The sequence below is a fragment of the Mesocricetus auratus genome, unplaced genomic scaffold (assembly GCF_017639785.1).
Source record: "Mesocricetus auratus isolate SY011 unplaced genomic scaffold, BCM_Maur_2.0 Super-Scaffold_4256, whole genome shotgun sequence".
Taxonomy (NCBI): domain Eukaryota; kingdom Metazoa; phylum Chordata; class Mammalia; order Rodentia; family Cricetidae; genus Mesocricetus; species Mesocricetus auratus.
The window spans coordinates 79,928,136-79,950,158 of NW_024429182.1; the positions used below are offsets into that span (position 1 = coordinate 79,928,136).

General features: G+C 44.9%; 1 protein-coding gene across 1 annotated transcript in view; it reads left to right on the forward strand.

Annotated features, from left to right (window-relative positions):
* Window positions 1-448: 448 nt before the first annotated feature.
* Window positions 449-22,023, forward strand: part of Gpr139 (G protein-coupled receptor 139) — a 44,626-nt gene continuing 23,051 nt past the window's right edge. The window contains exon 1 of the mRNA XM_005064491.4: window positions 449-948. Within this exon, the coding sequence (XP_005064548.1) occupies window positions 846-948 (103 nt within the window). The 5' untranslated portion in view covers window positions 449-845. The remainder of the gene's footprint in view (window positions 949-22,023) is intronic.

Consider the following 22,023-nt stretch of genomic DNA (forward strand, 5'->3'; position numbering starts at 1 on the left):
GAGACAGCATCATGGACCTGGTGGCACACGCAAAGATGTTCACAGCCTTCCTTCAGTTTCCTGAACCAGGCAAGAAAAACAAACAAACAAACAAAAAACACCCTTCAACATTTCCTGGGCCGAAGCTCCAGCACTCCACTCGCGACCCCATCCCCCATCCCCGTGGTGTAGAATCCTTTACATGAAGATGGACTCGAGGCATTGGCGGGGAGCGGGGATAAGTAGCTGGTAGGAGAGTCAAAGAAAAACTGAGGACATGCTGGAGGGATAAAGGAGCCGCTGAAGGGAGAAGCAGCTCGTATCCACACCACGCCCCTCCCACAGGGGTTGGAAACCCAGGATAGCCTGTTCTCCAACCCGGTCTTCCTCTGGGGTTCCCAAATTAACCGGGTCTTTTCCTCCAGAGCTGGAGCCAGAAAAAGCTGCTGGGACCCAGCTCCGCTATAACGTCCCACCCGATGCTCCCACCCCCAGCGCGTGCACGCGCGCGCGTGGAAACACACACACACACACACACACACACACACACACACACACAAAACCATTCAGGCAGCTGCTGATTGGCTGAGGAGAACGGCGTCCGGACCGGGGTTCTGAGGCGGGAGCTGAGCGGTCCTAGGAGGGAGGTGCACACTCCCGCTGCTAGAGCCCCTCCCGCGTCCCCCAAGCCCTGCTGGAGAGAGGAGCAGCCGATCCAGGAAGGCAGGTGCGGAGCCAGCTGAGGATACCGGCCAGGGCTGCTAGCGGTTCCCGCCGGGTGGCGATCCTGGATCCTGCCCCAGCTGCTGCCTAGTCCCCACCCGCTTGGCAGCTGCGCCGAGCTCAGCCCGGCGAGGGGCGCGCTCATGGAGCACACGCACGCCCACCTCACCGCCAACAGCTCGGCTTGCGGCTTGGGCTTCGTGCCGGTGGTCTACTACAGCTTTTTGCTGTGCCTCGGATTACCAGGTGAGAGGACCTGGGGGAGAGGGAGGGAATCGCCCCAAGTTGCAACCTCCGGGGTCCCAGACACCCTCTCGGGAAGTGCCCTGGAGCCCGCTTTGAAAAATGACAAAGTTTAAACCTTGGTGGCAACTGTGGAGGTTTCCAGATGAGGATGAAAGGACGTCGCATGGCTTGGACAGTGCTTGTGTGGCCTTGGGGCATTTTGCCTTGTGGGTGTGCATCCACTCCAAAGCGTGCTGGTGTTCTGGTGTTCTCTCTCTCTCTCTCTCTCTCTCTCTCTCTCTCTCTCTCTCTCTCTCTCTCTCTCTCTCTCTCTCTCTCTCTCTCTCTCTCTCTCTCTCTCTCTCTCTCTCTCTCTCTCTCTCTCTCTCTCTCTCTCTCCTCCTCTTCTCCCCTCTTCCCTCTCCCCTCTCCCCTCTCCCTTCCCCCCCTCTCATCCCGCAGGAGGGCTGCATGAGACTTAACTGCAGCTTCTGGGCAGAAAGGTTAGGGAAGGCTTCTCTACCTTTGCCCCACACTGTCACCTCAGCTGAGAACACTTACTTCTGCCACAGGATCTCTGCCTAATGCTACATAAAGACCTTGATACTGGCCACTCAAGTTTAAGGGTAATGGGATGAACCCTTGCTACCTGCCCTAAGGGAGTGAGGTGTCTCCTTGTGGCTAAGAAGAGTCAAGAGTCAAGGGGTGCCCCTGGTCTGGGCTGGATGGGGCACCTGTGCAGAGAAGCGCAGTGACTGCCAGAGCTACCAGCTCAGGGGATGGGAGTCTCCTTGAGTTTGTCTGTCTCCTCTGACTTTGCCCCCAGGTCAACCCCAGCCTCCCCTCCCAGGGTGAGGCAGGTGAGTGGCTGGCTGCTCCCTCATTGTAATGTCCTCTTGAAAGGAAGCTGAGACTTGTAGTGAATTCCTGAAGAGAGATGAGCTGCTGAGGAGGAGGGCTGTCTGTCTGGGCTGTGTGGGAGAGCAACTGGGACCAGGAAGAAGAGGGGGCAGACACAGTGGCTTCAGTTTTGGGTCTTTGACTAATCCTGTCATCCACACAATGTCAGGGACATTCCTGGGGTCACCTGCAGGCAGAAGAAAGAGCTAGAGACATAGAGACAGAGTAAAACCCCTGTCCAAGACAGCATCTCAACCTCCACCACTTGGCATCTCTGCTCTGAGAATTGAGCATCCTAGGATCCTGAGAAGCTGGGCTTTAGTATTCCCAAATCCGAGAGCCCTCCCTTCCTCAAACATTTAGGGAATCCAGAGCCCCTGGAAACATGGTTTCCAACAACCCCCACTCCCAAGTTGAAAAGCACAGGCAAACACAAATTTCCTAGCATAGGCTCCTGAGACTCCCTGTGAAGGCAAGCTCTCCTCCTAACTTATCCCTGCCTAGGAGAGGGGCTCGACCTTTGATGTACCCTACCAGGTAGAACACTCCTGTAATTACCTGAAGCTGAAATTTATTTCCATCCAGGTTGTATCTCCCTCCCTCTCCTGCCCTCCAAAGGCTGTTCCGAGGGTGCTCTATTGGGAAGTGAGTTTTTGAGAGGTTGGTTATGTGTGATGCTGGCTGAAGTGAAGGGGAGCCAGATGCCCTCTCTTTGACAGCACTCCACCCCATCATAGTGTAACCAACCTCCTTCCTGACCTCGCCATCTCTCCTACTGCTTGTGCTGGACACTTGCATTTCTTTCTACAAATTCTAAGGGGCACCGCTGCAAAGACAAGGAAGATGACCTCCATGAGTCCACAACAGGACGTGAGGTTAGGAGGATGAGGAATGCTAAGACTGTCGATGACCTCAAGGCAAACTGTCTTGAACCATCACAGTCTAAATCTCCTGAACAGCCACCATCTTTCCCACACATAACTTTGGCACCCATTGTATGCTAGACACTGTGCTTGGCATTGATTCAGCCCAGAGCTTAGGGATTTAAGAAAGAGAAGGCTTCAATTTGAACTTAGATGGTGTGTATATACTCATAGACTTAGCTAACAATTTTGACCACCTACTATGTGCAAATACTAAGGATGTGCCAAAGGGTTCCCAAGGGTCTTCAGGGGCCAATCCCTGGATTCAGGAATCATCTGCCTTTAGAGGCAATAGCTGGATACAGAAGGATCAAGCATGAAGGGGAGATCAGTCTTATCCAAAATCATGGGCAAACACACTTTTGTTAACAACCTAGAAGGCTGGTTCATAGGCAGAGTCCTTGTCATTCTTGAAAAGCAGTGGTTCTCAAATCTGTGGATTCTCAACCTTTGGAGGGTCAAGTGACCCTTTCACAGGGGTCACCTAAGACTATCAGAAAACACAGGTAGTTACTTTATGATTCATAACAGTAGCAAAATTACAGTTATGAAGTAGCAACAAAAATAATTTTATGGTTGGAGTCACTATAATATGTGGAACTGTGTTAAAGGGTCTCAGCATTAGGAAGGTTGGGGGAGCACTGTTTTGAAGCCATATAGGAAAGCAAACAAATGTGAGTACAGACAGGATTAATCCAGCCTCCACCAGAGTCAGGTGGCATGATGGCTCTGTGCCTCAGTTTCTCTCTGCAAAATGGACATTATGAGAGTGGCTTTCCCTAGGGTGGTAGCAACAAGTGACAGCTCTGGTGAAAATGAGGAGGTGGTTAAGCATGCTGTTCAGTGGCTGTCACCTGCAATGATTGACACTGCGAGGCTGCAATTATAATTGTCATCACATGGGGTTGTTAGGAGAAGGGGGCTGCTCAGCATGATTAGGGAACCAGCAGAGGGTCCAGGAGGTGCCTAGAGGACAGAATTTAGCCTGACATTTTAGCCTTGAGAGTTCACCATGGTAGTCTCCTCTTCAACTTATAGTCACCATCAACTAGCATGCCCCTCATCACCACTGCTGAGGGAGAGACACAGCTATGTGGGGTGTGACATAGCAACAGGCCTTACAAATATTGTTGAAAACTGAGAGTTTAATTGAATCACTGTTCCCAGCAGTGAACTCACTCCAAGTTTTCTAAATCCCCCCAGTGCTGTCAGAGATGTGGATGGAAATGGAGAGATGGATGGGGAATGCCTGGGTGTTTGCCAAAAGAGATCCAGTAATTACAGGGAAGTGGCAGGTGTCTCTGGCCACATACACCCTAAGTTGGCAGAAAAAGCTTGAAAAAAGCCATGTGGTCTAACACCTTACTCTAAGTAATTGCCTGTGTGGACCAGGGCAACAGGCCTGGCATGAGTCCAAAATTCCAATATGAAGTAGGGCAGAGCTAGCCACTTAGGAATTCATAGCCTGTCTGTCCCACAGTTTGCCCCATCAGTAAAATGGGTAAGAATCATGCATAATTACCTCCCCAGGTAGAATCTATTAATTCAGATACATTATATAAAAATCGTTCAAGTCATACCTATGGTACTCAGAAGACTGAGGAAAGAGGATTCTTGAGATGAGAAGTTGGAGGCCAGGTTAGGAAGTATAGCAAAACCTCACCCTGTAAAACATTAAGAATAATGTATGGTTCAAGAAAAGCACATTTTACTCAGTGCCTTCTCTACAGCAGATCTTTTCACCCACATGTTGCTATTTCATCTCTATTACCTCCTGATGACCTACACATGTATCTGAACCCATTTCATAGTTGAGTAAACTGAGGCGTAAAGAAGTGCCACATATGCCCCCAAACCATAGAGTCAAACCAGAGGTAAATACACCTGCTCTTTCTGTTGCATCACATTGCCTTCCTTCCTCCTTCCTTCCTTCCTTCCTTTCTTCCTTCCAGAAGCTGTTCTAACAATCTTGATTCCCCAATGCTAAAGCAAAGAATATTGGCACCCCTACCCCTCATAAACCTCCATCTGTTTCTCTCCCTCCTCCTTTTTAAGTGGGGAAGAGGTTTCTTATTTCTCAAGACACAGGAGCTAAGTCAGAAGAGCTAATGCTGATTCACTTAGTGGGGACAAAGCGATATAAAGGGATGGCAGAAGAGAGTAAAGACCGTGAACTTGAATGCCTGGGGGGAGAGCAAGGGAGTGATAGGTGAGCTGCCCTGGTAAGGAAGGAACCTTGCAAAGTTAAATGGGGATTTGAGAGATTTTGTTTTAATTTTGCTTTCTGAAAGGTGCTGCCGACATGAAGGAAAGCGGAGTGAGGAAGGAAATGATAGTTTGAAATGGCACCCCACCCTGCAGGAAGGAACACTTCCACAGCTGCCTAGCAAGGGTAATGAGATCTGCTTCTGATGGCTGGGTTGAAATGAAGGGAGCCTGACATACTATAGTTACCATGGTTATTAACCAAAGGTAAAGATATGAGTGGCCCGGTGACTGGGCTGAAGCCTGCAGATGTGCTTTCTTTAACCCACAAAGAGTTTTGATTAGAGAAGGTAGAGTAAATGGACTAAGAGTGGGGGCTGGAGCTCTGCAGTTCTATGTCCTAGCTTTGATGCTTATACCCTGTGTAACTATGGGCAAGTGGCATTAACTACCCATGCTTCAACTCCCCACCTTTAAAACTTGAGGGTTTCAAGCTGTATGGATGGCATTACCTGTTTCAAGGGGACCCGCGGTAATAATAATAGTCCATGCATTGTAGGGTTGATGTGAAGACTGAATTAAGCACTAAACACAGCACTTTGAACACAGTAAGCACGCTGTAAGTTACATTGTCATCATTTGAAATGTGGGGAGATTTCCCAATTTGTTTGATGATACCAGCTTTATACTATCATCAAAGTAAGACCGATATCAGAAAATAAAACTATAAACCAATAAGTCTCTTGACAAAATCCAGAAATGCCTTTAATCCCAGAACTCAGGAGACAGAGGCAGGTGGATTTCTATGAGTTCAAGACCAGCCTGGTCTACAAGAGCTAGTTCCAGGACAGCCTCCAAAGCCACAGAAAAATCCTGTCTCAAAAAAAAATCCAGAAATGGCCAAGTTATTCAATCAGAATCTAAGAGAGCTAACTCAATCAGAACTTGGATTTATCTGGGAATGCCAAATTTTACATTTTACAATAACGTTAACAAACTGAAAAATAAAATCCAAGTGATACATCTTAGTAGATGAGGAAAAAACACTCAACAATAGTTAATATCCGCTTGCAGTTAAAACTCATCAAACAAATGATAAGGAGAATTATTTAATGTGGAAAATGGAATCTACAAACAACCCAGATTTCCATCACATCCAGGGGCTGGAGCCTGAGTGCTCCCCCAACCCCTATCTGGAGCCAGGCAGAAGAGCTGCCCTCCTGGCTCTTTCTTATTCAACATAGTGCTGGAAGTTCCAGCTAGTAGAATAAGGCATACAGCAAGAAAGAGAAACACAGGTACCAAGAAACGAATAAATTCAATCATTTCTATTCATAGATGCTAGAATAGCCTTCACAGAAAACACAAAGGAGGTCCTAAGAACTAATAAGTGGCTCCAGTGTGTTTGCAAAATAAGTGATTAAATATGTAAAAACTGTTATTTCTATCTACCATCAATGAATAATTTGAAATTAAAATTAAAAACTGGAAAAATAACTTCAATGGAATTCGGAGTTCCCTTATAAAACCAGAAGAGTGTGAACGTTCAATCTCTGGAGGTAGCACCTTCCAGGGGGTGAAGGATAGCAGGTCCCTCTGAAATAGGTAATGGCATCCATACAGCATGAAACCCTCAGCTTAAGGAATGGCACAGGTTGGAGTGCCTCCCACCCACCACTTTCTCCTGTTTCCCAATCTTTAATTCCTCACCCCACAGGTGACCACTGATACTGTGCCTTCATTTCCTATTGACCTTCTTTTAAGGTATATTAGTGCAGTCAGCAAATATAAATGGAGAAGTTCAACTCTCCACTTCTATTCTGCCTGAAATGAGCACATTATCTGGTGATTTACCTTTTCATTTTCATTTGCAGAGACTGTATGAAACTTGTCATTCCTTTATACAGCTGCATAGTATTCCTTCACATCCTCGAATCCAAATTCATGGGAGCTGCTTCCTGTCAAAGTACACAGATACTCTGATTCTAAACATCCCTGAATGCTGGGCCTAACTCACCCTGCATCTTGTCTGTGCCACAAGCAGGCACATTTGATCATATATGAGTCAGACAAAGAACACTAGATTTGGAGCTCTGGATTCCAGATTCCTCTGTCAGTCACTCATTGTATGACCTTAGAGAGGACATCAAAGCCACAAGTTGTTGAGACATGACCCTTAGGTGGAATACAGCAATACAGATTTGTGGAATCACAAACTCGTAATACAGCTCTCCTGGAAGCTGCCTGTCCCAGCCTTGAGATAGAACCCAGGACAATTGCTTTCCAGACCTTACCCTCCTACAGTGGGATATCAAGGTTATCCGTTAAGCAAGCATCTCATACCATCCACCTTGAATTCAAATCCTGCCTCCTTTATTTAATAATCTGTTATTTTGAACAAAATTTTCACCCTCTCTGATCCTCAGCTTCCTCAGCCATGAGAAGGATATTAACAGTGCTTGTTCCAAATGACTGTTTTGAAAATAAATTTAATGGTGAAAATGCTTAGTTCCATCCTTGGCATGCTTGCTCTCACATGGAGTAAGAGTTTGATAATTTTATTAACCTTCCAGGTCTTACATTGTTACCGTGACAATTAGAAATAAAACACACAAAGGCTTCTCATAGTCCCTCATACGTGTAGGATTCTATAAATAACATCTGACATTGCTTCATGGTCTAATATGTCCACGTGTTCAAGCCAGGCTTGTCTTCTACAGAACACAGTAACCACACTTCATACATGGATCTTTACCATAAATGTGTGGATCTACTCACAATGGTGGTAAAACTGTGCCCTAGCAAGCTAGAGAAGGGCAAGCCCATTAGTCATCAGTAAATCCCTCCATGAGCCGAGGGAATGGGCCTTCCTAAATGGCTTACCTGGGTCTCTGTGCACCTTTCAGAAAAAGTGCTGGTGCAGGAGACACAGTAACCTTCAGCTGAAGTCAGCAAGCATGAGCAATTACCACATCCAGTCGCCTGGAGAAAGAATCCAGGGTCATGAAAAGAAAGGGTCCCACCAGCAGCTAGAAGACATAGTCACAGCCTGGGAAAGGATGCCAACCCATCAGAGACCATAACGCTGGATAAGGAGGGGGATATGGGTGTCGTAAATTCAAACACCTGCAAGGAGGCAGTCAGATACTGTCTGTGAACAGAGTGTCCAGTTTTGAATGCTTCACTTCTCCAAGGAACCGTGCTTCCTTGCTGTGTTACTGAAAACATATCACTGTTAATCTCTCTCTCTCAGTTCCCCTCAGTGACAGATAAATGAACCAAATTGCCAAACCTTTGCTTGCTTTTAATAATCACTGGCTCTCACATAACACCTACTGTGTGCTAGGCATTCTTCAAGGCTCTTTTAATGTGTGAACTCATTTAATTCATATGAGGAGTCTTGGGCGTGTGCATGTCATCATCCATTTTTCAGGTGAGAAATTTGTGTCATCTATCCAAGTTCACACAGCTAGGAACTGGCAGAGCAGTCCTATGTGCCATTACCCAGCTTTACCGTGAGAAAATGGTGGTGACCACACTTCGATGACAGATGACAAGTGGGACTCAAGTGGAGCATAGGGAAGACAGGGGCTGGATGTCAGAGAGTCCTCTGCCACTTGACTTCCTGGCCTGCAACTCAGTGTTGCCAAATTGTTCCAAAACCTAGAGATCCAGATTTATGTGGAGTAGTCAATGTTTCCATGTTGGCAACCAATTTTAAAAGATTTAAAAACATCCTGGGAGCCAGCACTTCCCGAGCCAACCATGCAGATCTCTCTGCAGGCTTGCCATAGCCCACCAGCCTGCTGACTTACAACCTCGGCATGGGGAAGCCACAAGAAGCATCCAGAAATATCAGTGTGGATCACAGTAGAAAATAAAATGTTGAATCTAGATGGGGGGAGGAGGGAATAATTCAAGAGGCCCAAGGAAATATGTGGCCAAAGGAAGACATGCCAACTCCCTGATCCAGGGAATTAACATAAACTAAAAGGAAACTCTCCAAGAAATACTATAAACTGCATGTTGACAAGGTCTTGAACAAGAGATAGAACATTTTGGGGGAAACAGAATAGCACTTCAAACCTGCCAGCACGGGGAATTGGGATGTGGGCACAATAGACCCCAACCTGGACTAAAGTCACAGCCTCATGGCTTCATGTTAATGGGACTCTGGCAAGTGGCCACAATACTCAGCCCATGGAATGGGTACCATGCCTTTCTCTCAGAGCTTGCGGCATGGATGAGGAGAGGTGAGATCGTTCAGGCTAGCTCAAGGCATGTTATCTGTCAGTCAGTGGCTTCTGGATGATTTTGATTTGTGTTTTATTTTGTCTTCTTTGCTGAGACCAAACACCCCCAATTTACAAAATGAGGGGTCAAGACCTTCCTGAAGTTGCAGGGCCAGGAATGGCAGAGGCTTCCACAGAACTCAGCTCTCCTGATCTTGGCTTCCTTTTCTTGATCGACTGCTGTTGATCTCCAGGTGTAGGCCAGTGTTCTGAGTAAGGGTGGATAGATAGAAGCTGGTGCTCAGCAAACGCCCAGTATTGGGGTTTTGTCTGGCTGGCATCTAGGATGGTTTTTAGTGGTATCAGTATGCAGCATCAGTTCCTTCTCTTACATTTCCTGATCCCATCAAAGGGACATCTCAGCTTGGTACAGTGTATCTTTAACACCTTCTCAGTGTGTGCTAAATCTTCTGGCCTAGCACCTTGCCTGGTGGTAGCATCTGACTTGAATTTAATGCCCCTTGTGTTCTGCTAATAGATATTTTCCCCAGTACTAGGAATGAAGCCCAGGGTCTTACATATGTTGGGCAAGCATTGTAGCACTGAACTGCACCCAGGCCCTGTGTCTGCTTTAAAATTACCTCTGTTCTTTACAGCAAGGAGGCTGGCTTGTGAGTCATGGTTCTATGCTGTCTGATACAGTGACACCAGCCATGTAAGGCTATCGAGTACTTGACATTGGAAGAGAGCAAGTGAGATGCTGAATTTTTCATTTCATTTCAATTAATTTGCAATTAAAATCTGATCATTCGGTTATTAGAAAATAACTGTCTGGTTGGGACAACTCAGATATGAATTTATTCATTCAGCTCTGTTTTATGACCTCTAAATAGAGGTCACAAAAAATTCAGCACACACAAAGAAATGTACTGGAACTGTGAATGACACACTGGATTTTGAAGCCAGCACAGGAAAAAAAGTTAAATATCTCAATAACTAACATGAATTACATGCTTTCATGTATTGGATATGTGTGGATAAAATACAGTGTTAAACTTTTGTTTCTCTTTATTTTTATTGTAGATACTAAAATTTAACTGCATATATGATTCATATTACATTTACATTGGGGAGCATTGTTATATAAAAGTGTAAATCTAGGAGCTAGGCATGGTGGCTTACTTCTGTCATCTCAGCACTTAGGAAGCCAAAGGTGGGAAGACTATCATGAGTTTGAGACTAGTCTGACCTACATAGAAAGTTCCAATTCAGCCAAATGAGTCAGTCTCTATTCTCTCTCTCTCTCTCTCTCTCTCTCTCTCTCTCTCTCTCTCTCTCTCTCTCTCTCTCTCTCTCTCTCTCTCTCCTCCCTCCCTCCCTTCTTCCCTCCTAAGTTTAAGGAAAAAGATAAGTCATTTTCAAACAAAATGCAAAGTAAACAATATAATAGGTAAATAAAGTCCATGAGTATTTCAGCAGGTTGGGTTGCTATAACAAAAACAGCATAGCCTTGTGGCTTGAGACACCAGAAACTTATTTCTCACTGTTCTGAAGGCTAAAAACCCAAGGTCATTGTACTGGTGTGCTCTGACTCTGGTGCAGGCTCTGTGCATGTTGCAGACGGACAGCTTCCTGTGGGATGCTTCCACAGTAGGAAATGGCAAAGAACTCACTGTGGTCCTTTTTAAAGACATTGATCCACCTTCCTGACATGGTCACCTCTCAAGGTACCTGCCTCCTAATACATCCCACTGGGATGACGAGGTCAACTTATGAATATAGGAGGCTATAGACATTCAGTCCCCAACAACAGAACCACGGCTGAACTCTGGGGACACTCACCAAATGTAATACTCTGAATAGAAAACTGGACACTAAAAGACCAACCCAGCTCACCAGTCAGACATAGTTGAGCCCTAAAACTCCAAATCCTATGAGCTTTGATTATTATAGCCCAAGAAATGACTGCCCACCCTCAACACCCATACTACCCCTAACACCTTTGCCACCCTGGAGAAATGTGAAGTACATGGAGTACAAGGTGTATCCTCCATGGGATTAAAGAAAGGGGACGTCTCTATGTGGATGATCAAGTGCCTTTGCTTTCTACAGTCTGGGTGCAGAGTGGCCTGGCTTCTTTTGCATGAAGGCTACAATAAGCTGAAATACATTACAGAGAAGTTAAGAACTTTACTCCCCCAAATGTGTGCCTTCCTTACCCATAAAAGTGGGAGAAGACAACTCAGAAAGCATTGTCATACTTGACTTGCTTTATTAGGTCATTTTTCTATCTGCCCAGGTCCCCAGCACTGCCAGATGCTGGGCACTGTGTTAACTGCATGAAAAGACCCAAAAGACCTGTTCCTTTCTTTGTGACATTTGCACACCGCCAAGTCTACGAAGCTAGTATACAGAAGTGCATGAGCACATGTGTGCACACGTGCAAGGGCACACACAAGATATCAGAAACCCACTCAAATGCAAAAATTCAGCTGTGCAAATGCCATGATACTGTGAGAGTTCACCACTGGAGAACTTGACCCAGACCAAGAGGTCAACAAAAACTCCCCTCCAGAAGGAACACTTCAATTTATAATGACAGGGAAGGGGAAAAGGAGAGGAAGACAAGGGGAGAGGGGAAGGGAGTGGAAGAGAGGAGAAACGAGAGAGGAAAAGGCAAGAGGAGGTGGGTGAGGGGAGGGAGAGAGGACAAAGCAAACAAGCTGGGCCAGGAAGGGACTGATATACAAGAATCAGGACAGAAATAAGGCCATGGTATCTGGAATAACAGGGAAGTGAGTGCAAAAAAAGTGACACAGGAAACCAGTCACTTACAAAAGCCAGGTGAATTGCTCTGACCTGGGATGAGCCACTTTCCAGTGTATAAGCCAATGTATCCACCAGTGACTCCTCTTCCCCTCATTTGCCAGAACGCTTGGCAGTCAGCAGAGCTGGGGGAATTGCTTTTCTGCTACCGACATTTCTTATCATTTCAGCTAAGTGCAAAGCAAGCTATCAGTCCCATCATTTCAACTGAGGGATTCTAGCCAAATGCACAAACACACAGATGTGGACCACAGACACATATAGACACACACCAGGCACTACATGCACACATGGATACACCAGGCAAAGACACACAGACACTCACAGAGACGTGTGCACATATATACACATGCACACACATGCCACTGTCAAAGGCATAGAATGGACCGTGACTCTCCCCTGACCGCAGCTCCCTACCTTTAGCACTCAAGGCTTCAACTCCACAGTCCAACTCCTTGGAGTGCTTACCAGACAGACACTCCCTGCTTCTGTGAAGAAATATAGCGGCTTCCCTAAAATATATATATTGGCACAGCATTTGCAAGTTCCAGGGAGAATGGGGCTGTGAGCAGGACAAGGCTGGGCAATCCCTAAAGGTCCATAGCCCCATCCCTCACAGAATATGTTCCAATATCATGTCTTTCCTCCATGCTTAGGACATTTCATATACCAGGCATGCTCTCTGTGTTAGGAATAGCAAAGAATTCCTGGGAAGTCCCTGCACTTCTCCATACTACTTGAGAGACAAACGGCAAGTCAGCAAGCAAATATCTAAACAAAAATACTTGAGGTACTGATATCCTCTTTGGCAATCATGACACAGGAAAAGGAGGCAGAGAGCTACATGATATAGTACCAGAAAAGGGCTCCCCAGACAGGGGATGCTTCAGTGAGGCCTGAGAAGAAGCTAGCTGTGGGAACACCAGGAGAGGGCATGACAGGCAGAAGGAACAGGCAGGGTGGAAGCCCAGAGATGTTAAGGAGGCAACACCAAAAAATAAAAAAATAAAAATAGTGTGGCTGGATCACACTAAGCAAGAAAAAGTGGTCAGCGATGAGAGTATATGCTGTGTTATGAAAGCGCTTTGCACAACAGGATGCTACACAGAGTTTTTAGAGCAGGTGGCTTTGTCTAGCCTGTCATTCAAAGCTCTCTGTAGAGATTAAGTGTTGAGCGGTGGTAGCAGAAAGACTGAGAAGAGGGTGATGATCATTGCAGTAAAAGGGATCTCAAGACAGAGGAAAGAGGGAACTGTGCGCAGCACTCACAGTTTTGCCGCTGGTACTCAGTAGGAGTGAGGCTCAGAGGTCATCTCCTGGCCAGCTTCTTGCATCCTAACTCTGCCCCATTCGTCACCAGCGGCAGACTCCAGGGAAAACAGAGACAACCAGGAGGGATAGGCAAGTCCATGATGTCCTCAGATCCCAAGGACATTTCTGCCTGGCTCTTGGAAGCTATGGCTATGTTCCCATGGCACAAGGGAAAGTTGACATCTTGACTGTGACTATGGATAAGTGCTGTGGGTGGCCAGAATCATAAGCAGAGAGAAAACAAGAGCCTGCTCTGAGCTGTCACTGACAGAGGTGAACAGGATGGAGAAGGTCACCTTCAGCACTGTCATTTGACAAATGAATGGGACGAAGTTCTGGCCAGCCAGGCATTGTCACCATGACTGCATTCAGCTCTGATGATACAAAATCTGGCAAGAAATTTCTACCACAAAACTAAGGTAGACATTCCAAGAACATCTTGTATAAACAGATGTAACTCATGCAAGGACGAGATTGGTTGCTTCTTGGGTCTTCTCAGCATCCCTTGAGATAAGACTTTTATTGTTCCCATCACTAGATACACCATGGCAAATGTTAGTCTGATGGACACTGGTTACCATTCTCCTCAACCACCTTCACTTACTTTCCTGAAGAGATCTGAACCAGCACCACCCCCTACCTGCCACCCCTGTCTGTCAGCCATCAGAAGATACATTCTGGAACATGGTAAATGTCTGCCTAAGCACCCTCGATAGCAGCGCTTTCCCTTAAGTAACACTTGGAGACTGAGCATAACAATTCATCGTTCTAAATGTAAGCAAGGCTGCATTTGGAAGGCAGATGAGAGGAGCATGAGCTTAAGGCCAGGTCAGCCAGATCATATAGCAGGACATGGTCTCCAAAAATATCTGTATTTCCCCTGATGAGTCTTCCCAAACTGTCATCAAAAAGAAAAGAAAATAACTTGGAGCCAAAGCCAATAGCCTCCTTGAGACCAAGCTTATGCGATGCCTTTCACCATACCTCTCTTCATTGCCTCCAAACACACAGATTTTTTTCATATGTCTGATGTTTTGTTTTTCCTTAATTTTGCTCTAAAGGAATTCAAGTTGGCTGTTTTTATTTCTGCCTATGTTACATCACATATAAGCACATAAATACACACACTCACCCATTTACACCATCACAATTGGACTTATCCCACTTCCCCAGTCACCCTAAAAGGACTTCTTGGAAAAAATGGATGTTATAATATCTGGGCTTGAGTTCCAACTGTACTTTCTGCCTGTGTGTAATTAACATCTATAAATTTCCATGTCATCATCTGTAAAATGAGAGAGAATGCTCATCTGGCTGAGACCAGTACTTAAGACAATGTACACAACAGATACCAAATACAAGTCTTCCTTACTTACGCCACGTAAGGATTGTCCAGTAGCTCCCCAGCTGGGCTGTTCAGGCTACATCATGAAGAACCGTGTTCAGTTTTATGAGATCCAGCTTTGAGTCAGAGAGGATAACAAAGGAAAAAGAGACAAAATGAGTATGGTGCGAGTTCTCTGCCCTTAAAACCTCACTTGCTAGTAAGACCAAAAGGCAAATCAAAAATCATAACAGGGCTGAAAGTGCTGGGAGAATATGATGTTCAAATTCCTGGAGATCTCAAAAGGGAAGGGTTTTCTTTGCCTGGGAATGTAAAAACAGATGCCTTGACAGTAGGCATCTCTTATGCTCAGTTGCTCTCTTTTAGTCCTTGGCACATAATTATGGGTTAGAAAGTATTGGATAGATGGCTGGATGGCTGGATGGATGGCTGGATGGATGGCTGGATGGCTGGATGGATGGATGGATGGATGGATGGATGGATGGATGGATGGATGGAGATAGGTGGATGGACAGATGGGCATCTCAATGGGCAGGTGGGCAAATGAATAGATGATCGATAGATATAGATAGATAGATAGATAGATAGATAGATAGATAGATAGATAGATGACAGATTGATGATTGCTTTCCAAATTTTAGAAGTGTAGTTTTCGTATCAACCTAAGAAATCTGAGACATTTCAATTCTAAGTATCTTTTCATTATCATCATCATAATTACCCTCATCATCACCACGACCATTTACTGGGTATTTAATATCTGCTAGGCATTTGGCTTCACACTGCCTCACTTAATATTCACAGCTATACCTGGGAGCCTGGCACCTCCATCATGTCTACTTAGCAGATAAGGAAGCAGATTATAAAAGAAAGTGACCTTCCCAAGGTCATCTAGCTAGCAGGCAGCAGAGCTGAGGTGAGCTAAGTCTGCCCATATCTGCTCATGTATTGTGCTTGCCCATGGGTCTGCTGCAGATGTTGGCATTCAGGGCACGGGACAAGACAAATGTTGCGTCTATTGACCTCTGTCTTGGTTCACCCTCCCATCCTGGACTTTGCAGACATTCTAAGGAAATGTATCTTCCTTCTTGACTGAAGAATGCCCCCAATGCCCCCTTTGCCCTCTCTCTAAACAGATTTCATTTCTTAACCAAGGACAGATAGGTGAATTCCTTCTCCACCCCATACTAAGTTACAAAATGGAAATTTGAGTTGCTTCTTTTTGCCCATAAACTAGCATATTGTGATAAAAGAAATCTCCAAAAAAGTCTTTCTTCATCCAGTTCTTTCGTAGTTTTCCCTTGTCACCCATAAAGGGGTTCAGTGTCAGCAAGTACTCAGAATTCTAAACCCAGCTCATGTAGTGAATGCTTATTGGCCACCCAGTCCATGCAAGATGCTATTCCTAATGTTTATAGAGTCATCAATAACAATCACTAATGTTAATATAGTGCTGACCGATACGCAGTGAATTAAAACTTACAAAGAACTCATCCATTATGTAAGGGAAGCTCAACAGAGTTAAGTGGCTTCCCCAAGCTACTTCCAGAAGGCAGAGTTGTAAACTGCAACTATATTACAGACTTCAAAACCAGGACTGTACCTTCCATGATAGGTGAAAGCCTTAAAAGGCATCAATGTAGAGCCCACCCTGTGAATATTGTGGGAGCTTTCTATTGTCCACTCCCTTGAAAATTGTCTGTTAGATACTGGTGCCACAGAGACAGTTAGAGCTGGAGTCCTGGTGTTGGTGAAGGTATAGTTCATGGGCCAAAGATGAGCTTTGCCAGCACCAGTCATGGGTTGGTGGCAGTGCTGGGGAGAGGGTGAGAAGAGGCAGATGTGTTCTACCTGCTCTCTGGAACCCACCCTCCTCCTTTCTGAGGCCCACAGTGCTCTGTACATGCTGACCACAGAGTCATTTGTCATCACACACAGGCCTCGCAGCTCTCTCATGAGATTCATGACTAAAAGACAAAGAATGATCTGTGATCTTACTTGTAAGACATGTCCTGTCCAGCAGGCAAAAATGTTAACTGACAAACTATTATTATGTTGTGTGAAATACTCAATATTTAGCCACTTTTTAACATTTTACAACACCCTTTGTGTATGGCATTGCTTCTTAACATACAGTAGAGTGGTTCACTTTAGAGAAAGACCTCAGGATGATCCCACAGTCCCAAAGAGTGGTAACTCCTACATTCATCACTCTCCACATTAGCTCAATTACCCAGAGTCTGTATCGCTGCCACAAAAGAGCTCTCAGAAACGAGCAAGCGAAGGGTTTGTTTTGGCTCATCGTTTCAGAGGGTTCATCATCACAGTAGAGTGGGACATGGAGAAGCAGAACTGCTCACATCACAGTGGCCAAGGAGTAGAGAGAAGGGAAATGCGAGGGCTCTCTGGCTTTCTCTTTTCCCCTTTTGTCTTATCCAGGTCCACAACCCATGGGATGGTGTGTTGATATCTTGGTTGTACAAATAAAGCCCATTTGAGCCATACAGGTGCCACTAGCAGTAGAGGTCTGGTGCAGACCTCTATGGTCAGCTAGTGGTACACTCCATTCTCTGAACTTCAGACAGGCTTTTTTTTGTATAAGCAAGATATCACCACAGGATAGTGCCACCCACATTCAGAGAAGGTCCCCTCTTCATTTATGCTTTCTGGAATCACACTCTGCAGAAGTGTGCCTCAGTTTCTAGGTAATTCTACATCATTAAGATTAATCATCACAATTACTACTGTTAACTGAGTGCCTACTCCACACTGGGCACCATTGTAAGTGCCTTACATGAACTGATTGGTTCAATCCTTTCAAATCCATGAAATAGATACTTTTTAAAGATTTGTTTATTTTATTTTTCTGTGTATGAGTACTTTGCCAACATGTATGTAAGTGCACTATGTGTGTGCATGGTATCTATGGAGACCAAATAAGGTGTCAGATCTCCTGGAACTGGAGTTACTGATGGTTGTGAGTCATCATGTGGGTGCTGGAAACAGAACCTGGATCCTCTACAAATGCAACAAGTGCTTCTAACCATTAAGCCATCTCTCCAGCCCTGATGTAGAAATGTTTAATAAAACAGAAGCACAAAGTCGCATGTGAATAGTTTATGGTCAGAGTAGTACAGTGACAAAGCCATGCTTCCAAGTTACTCACCCGGTGTCATAGCCTTTGTTCTTATTTGCAGCAGGAGGCCAGGGGATACATGTCATATTGCTTCCAAAAGCACAGATCTTGGTTCTAACATCGCCCAAAAGGGTATTTCATCAAAGTCATAACCCCTTTCTTCAGGCATGGGTATAGGAAGATGAGACCCATCTGTGGACATGCAGAAGTATCTCCACCAGCCAGGAAGAAATCTTTTCCTGAGAGGGGTGACAGTGAGAGTGTAAGCACATTCTTCACTTTAGTAGGAGCCAGGAAGTAATGGCAGAGATGTGGGTGATGTTGTGAGACTTTGGCTACCAGCTGAGCTGCTTGATGACCCAGGAGACAAAGCACAAACAAGATAGGAAGAAAGCTCTGTCCCTACCCCCACTCACAATGTAGTTGCCCTCTGATAAATGGTTAGGGTGCACATGGAATCCTCCTATCACATTTTCTGATCAGTCACAGCTGATCTATTCACCCCTTGGTCCTCTCTTTTCCATTCCTTTTGTAACTTTTCAGTGTAACTCTTTTCTACAATTAATAATATTGTTATGACTATAATAGCTTCCACCTCTTCTTTTTTTGTCCTTCGTATGACTCCAGTTGGCATACAAGTTTGGATTCTTTACTAGAAACATGAATGTGTATTAAGTAAATTAGTTTCACCTACAGTATTTTATTAGAACTGGGGAAATAGATTAAGTTTTTGACCAAATAGATAGAATGGCTTTGAAGACAGCAGACTCAAAACATAATAAAGATGCCCCTAAAGCAACTCATGTGGAATGTGAATATCTAGACTCACATGCTACATTCTGAAAGAATGTTTGTCAGCAAGTTCTGATGTGCCTCAGGTATCATAGAACACAATAAGCATCCATCCCTAAACAAGACAGAAGGGCACAAACCTACCTTCATGAGAGCTCCAGTGTCATGACATCCAAGAGAAGAGACACAACCATATATGAGTAAAAGTATTTCAATAAAGAATTAACTCAATGTGGTCTTACTGGAAAGCAACAAAATATTACTCCAGGTTGCTAAACCTGGTTGTGAAATCAATAATAACCAGGAAACAGGCTGAATTTTTATTAGTTCTGAAAATCTGTTATAATCTATTTATCTGAGAATGGGGAGAGATGAGAGCAATGGAATTAGAGGATTTTCACGTATGAATGCTTTTGAGAATGTAGATTCAAGAGAAATTAGCAGCTATTTTAATTTTCTGCTATCTTGTTCCCCATACCAATCAGGCTACCTCCAAAATATCTCATGATAATTAACATTTGCCTAATGTTCCTCCAGTGTGCAAAGCTGCTTCACAGGCGTTATCTCCAACAGTCCCCAAAACAACCTTGGAAGTTTGTAAAGCAATTTCATCGAGGTTATCACATGGGGCTCTTGAATCCTCATGCCTCATTCCCCTGCAGTCCACACACCAGCCAAGCCGTCATCTTACAGCTCTGCAGACACAGCATGTGCTCACACTTCTGTGACTTTGCACCTGTGACTCCACCACCGGGAAAGAAACTCACCCTTTCCTGGTCTGACCAGAGGATCTTATTCATTCTGGGGAATCCGAAAGCAAGGAAAGGGCAGGGTCCCCTGAAATTGTAAATAGCTGGTAGTGGTGCCCAAGATGGGGAGCAGCCCAGCAGAACAGATAGCAATATTTCTGGCTTGCAGACTGTATGAATACCTATGAAAGCAATGGTCCCTTCTTAAAGAATCGTGACAACTGATACATTAAAATTGAGGAAGGCATGGGTTCAAATTCAGACTCTGATACTTAGTAAGTAGTGACTTTGGGGCAGTCACTAAATTTAAGCCCTTATCCTCTGCATTATAGGAATGGTCTAATAAATCCCACCTTCAAAGTGAGGGGCACACAGTGATCATTAAATATGAAGCTCTTTCCACCATTTCTAGCTTGTGATAAGAGACTGCTAATGAGAGCTATTGGAATGATTATAACCAACTTCCTTTGTGACAGGGAAGGATATACAGCCATTTATTTCCACTGTCCTCATTTTTACTGCTCCTACATAGATTTTCACTGTTTATTATTTCGGGGGTGCAATTTCTTTTCTCATAGTCACTTGGTGTTCTGTCTTGCATGTTACATTTTTGCTCAGAGTTAAAGATGATAGTTTGCTTTATTGTAGGCAAGGTTATAACAAGTGTGGGGACATCAGGCTGTCACTGTTGGTGGGTGACCAGATGATTCATGAAGGACAGGCAAGCGTCATTCAGATGAGTTGAATGAAAGAAGGATTATAGGAAAATAAGAGTTTGTGAGCAAAGACCAAAGGATGGAGACAGGGTAACTTGTTTAGAGAGCTTTATTGCTCCATAGAGTGGGAAAAAGTGTTGAGTAAAACCAGAAGGATATTTGAGCAGAGGCAAAATTCCAGCCATGCCTACCATCTATGTCCAACTTTTCAAAGCACTTTATTCACATAGAATCAGTTTTCAGTCCCATTTTCCCCAACAAACAGAAATTTCACTAACTTTTCCAAGATCCCTATCTTAAACTGGTTTGTGTTACTATAACAAAATGCCTGAGGCTGGGTGATGTATAAAGAGAAGAGGTTTTAGTTAACTCATGACCCTGATGTCTGCAAAATTCAAATAGCACCATGCCAGCATCTGGCAAGTGCATCTGGTTGTATCACAACATAACAGCAAGTACTGACACAGAAGGAAGTGCATTCAGAAAAGAGAAGACACATGATGTGAGAAGAAATGAGGCCAGGGAGGCTGGGCATGTTATGTGAAACCTACTCTCATAGGAGCTAACTCCTGTGAGACCAGAATCACTTTCCCCAGAAGGACAGGCAATAGCTAGTGTGATGTCTCAGCAGATAAGGCACTTGCCACCAAGCATGAATAACTGAGTTCAACCCCCGATGGTTGGGGAGGATCAACTCTCATATCTCATACCAGCGTCTCATCATCACATCTATGCCATGGCACGCTCCAACACACATGCACACATACAGAATAAATACACGTAAAAGAACAGTCATTAATTAATCAGTGACCACAAAGTCCCTCCTTTTAAAAGTTCCATAAGCTTTTAATAGCACTATGGGGATGCCAAGCACCCAGGACAGCCAGCCTTATCTAAGCCATAGCAGTCACAATGCAAGTACAGATTAGGACTGAAGTAGTCGTGCACATCATGGCTGAGCCAGAAAGTGCAGCTTCTTCTCTTTGTGGCACACAGGCTGTGTCCTGAAGCCAGAAAGGAACAAATTGCTCCTACATTTCAAGGAAGCCTTTTGCTGCCAGTTCGTTTCAGTCCGGGAAGGCCCAAAGCTCCTTCCACTCCACCACTCCCAGAGTGTGGAGGTGGGTTTTCAGAAGCTCCCAAACTAAAGTCATTTCCATATAATTATGCCTCCTTGACCTAGATGTCATTCAGCTGTGTGCTTGGACTGGAAACAAGCTCTCTCACACACACATACACACTAAAAAAAATCCAATTCCTCCAACCATAGAAAATTGCTTGCCAAGGCCCCCAGGTAATTAGACATTGTCCTCTGTTGTCCTCTGGGTATGGCCTGTTCCCTGCCCGTCCACATCTCCCAGCACAGACAACACCACTTCAACCCTGCGTGTGAACATAGGTCCCACTGTGGAACAGAACATCCTGGGGAGGGCAGCCTTGGAGGGCATGCACCTGGGCTGTGCGTGCTGGGGAATTTGCTAATATTCTCGAACATCTAGGTCCCTCAGATCCTTCCTCTGCTAAGTCAGGAAGTGGAGCAAGGAAGTATACACTGTGTAGGAAGAGGTTACTTCTCAACTTCTCAATACACCTGCCCTTCTTGTCACATCACATGGAAGCTCCAGGGCTGGCCATATTTACTAGCTTTGTTGATATGTGTGGCAGAGCCTCAGCTACACACACACACACACACACACACACACACACACACACACTTCATTACCCTTCAGTGATGCCTGTGGCTTGGTACATATAATAAGCTTTATAGTTAGTAAACCCCTTAATGCTCAAAACCTTTTGGTGACTCCCGATTGCCTTAAGATAAAGCCCTTGCAATGGCTGCAAGGCCATTGAGGTGAAGGAGTGTTTCCACTTCTTCGTCAGCCACTGTCTCTCTGTCTATCCCTCCCCCCTCTCTCCCTGCCTCCCCCTCTCTCAGAAAACATGACATAGATAAGATG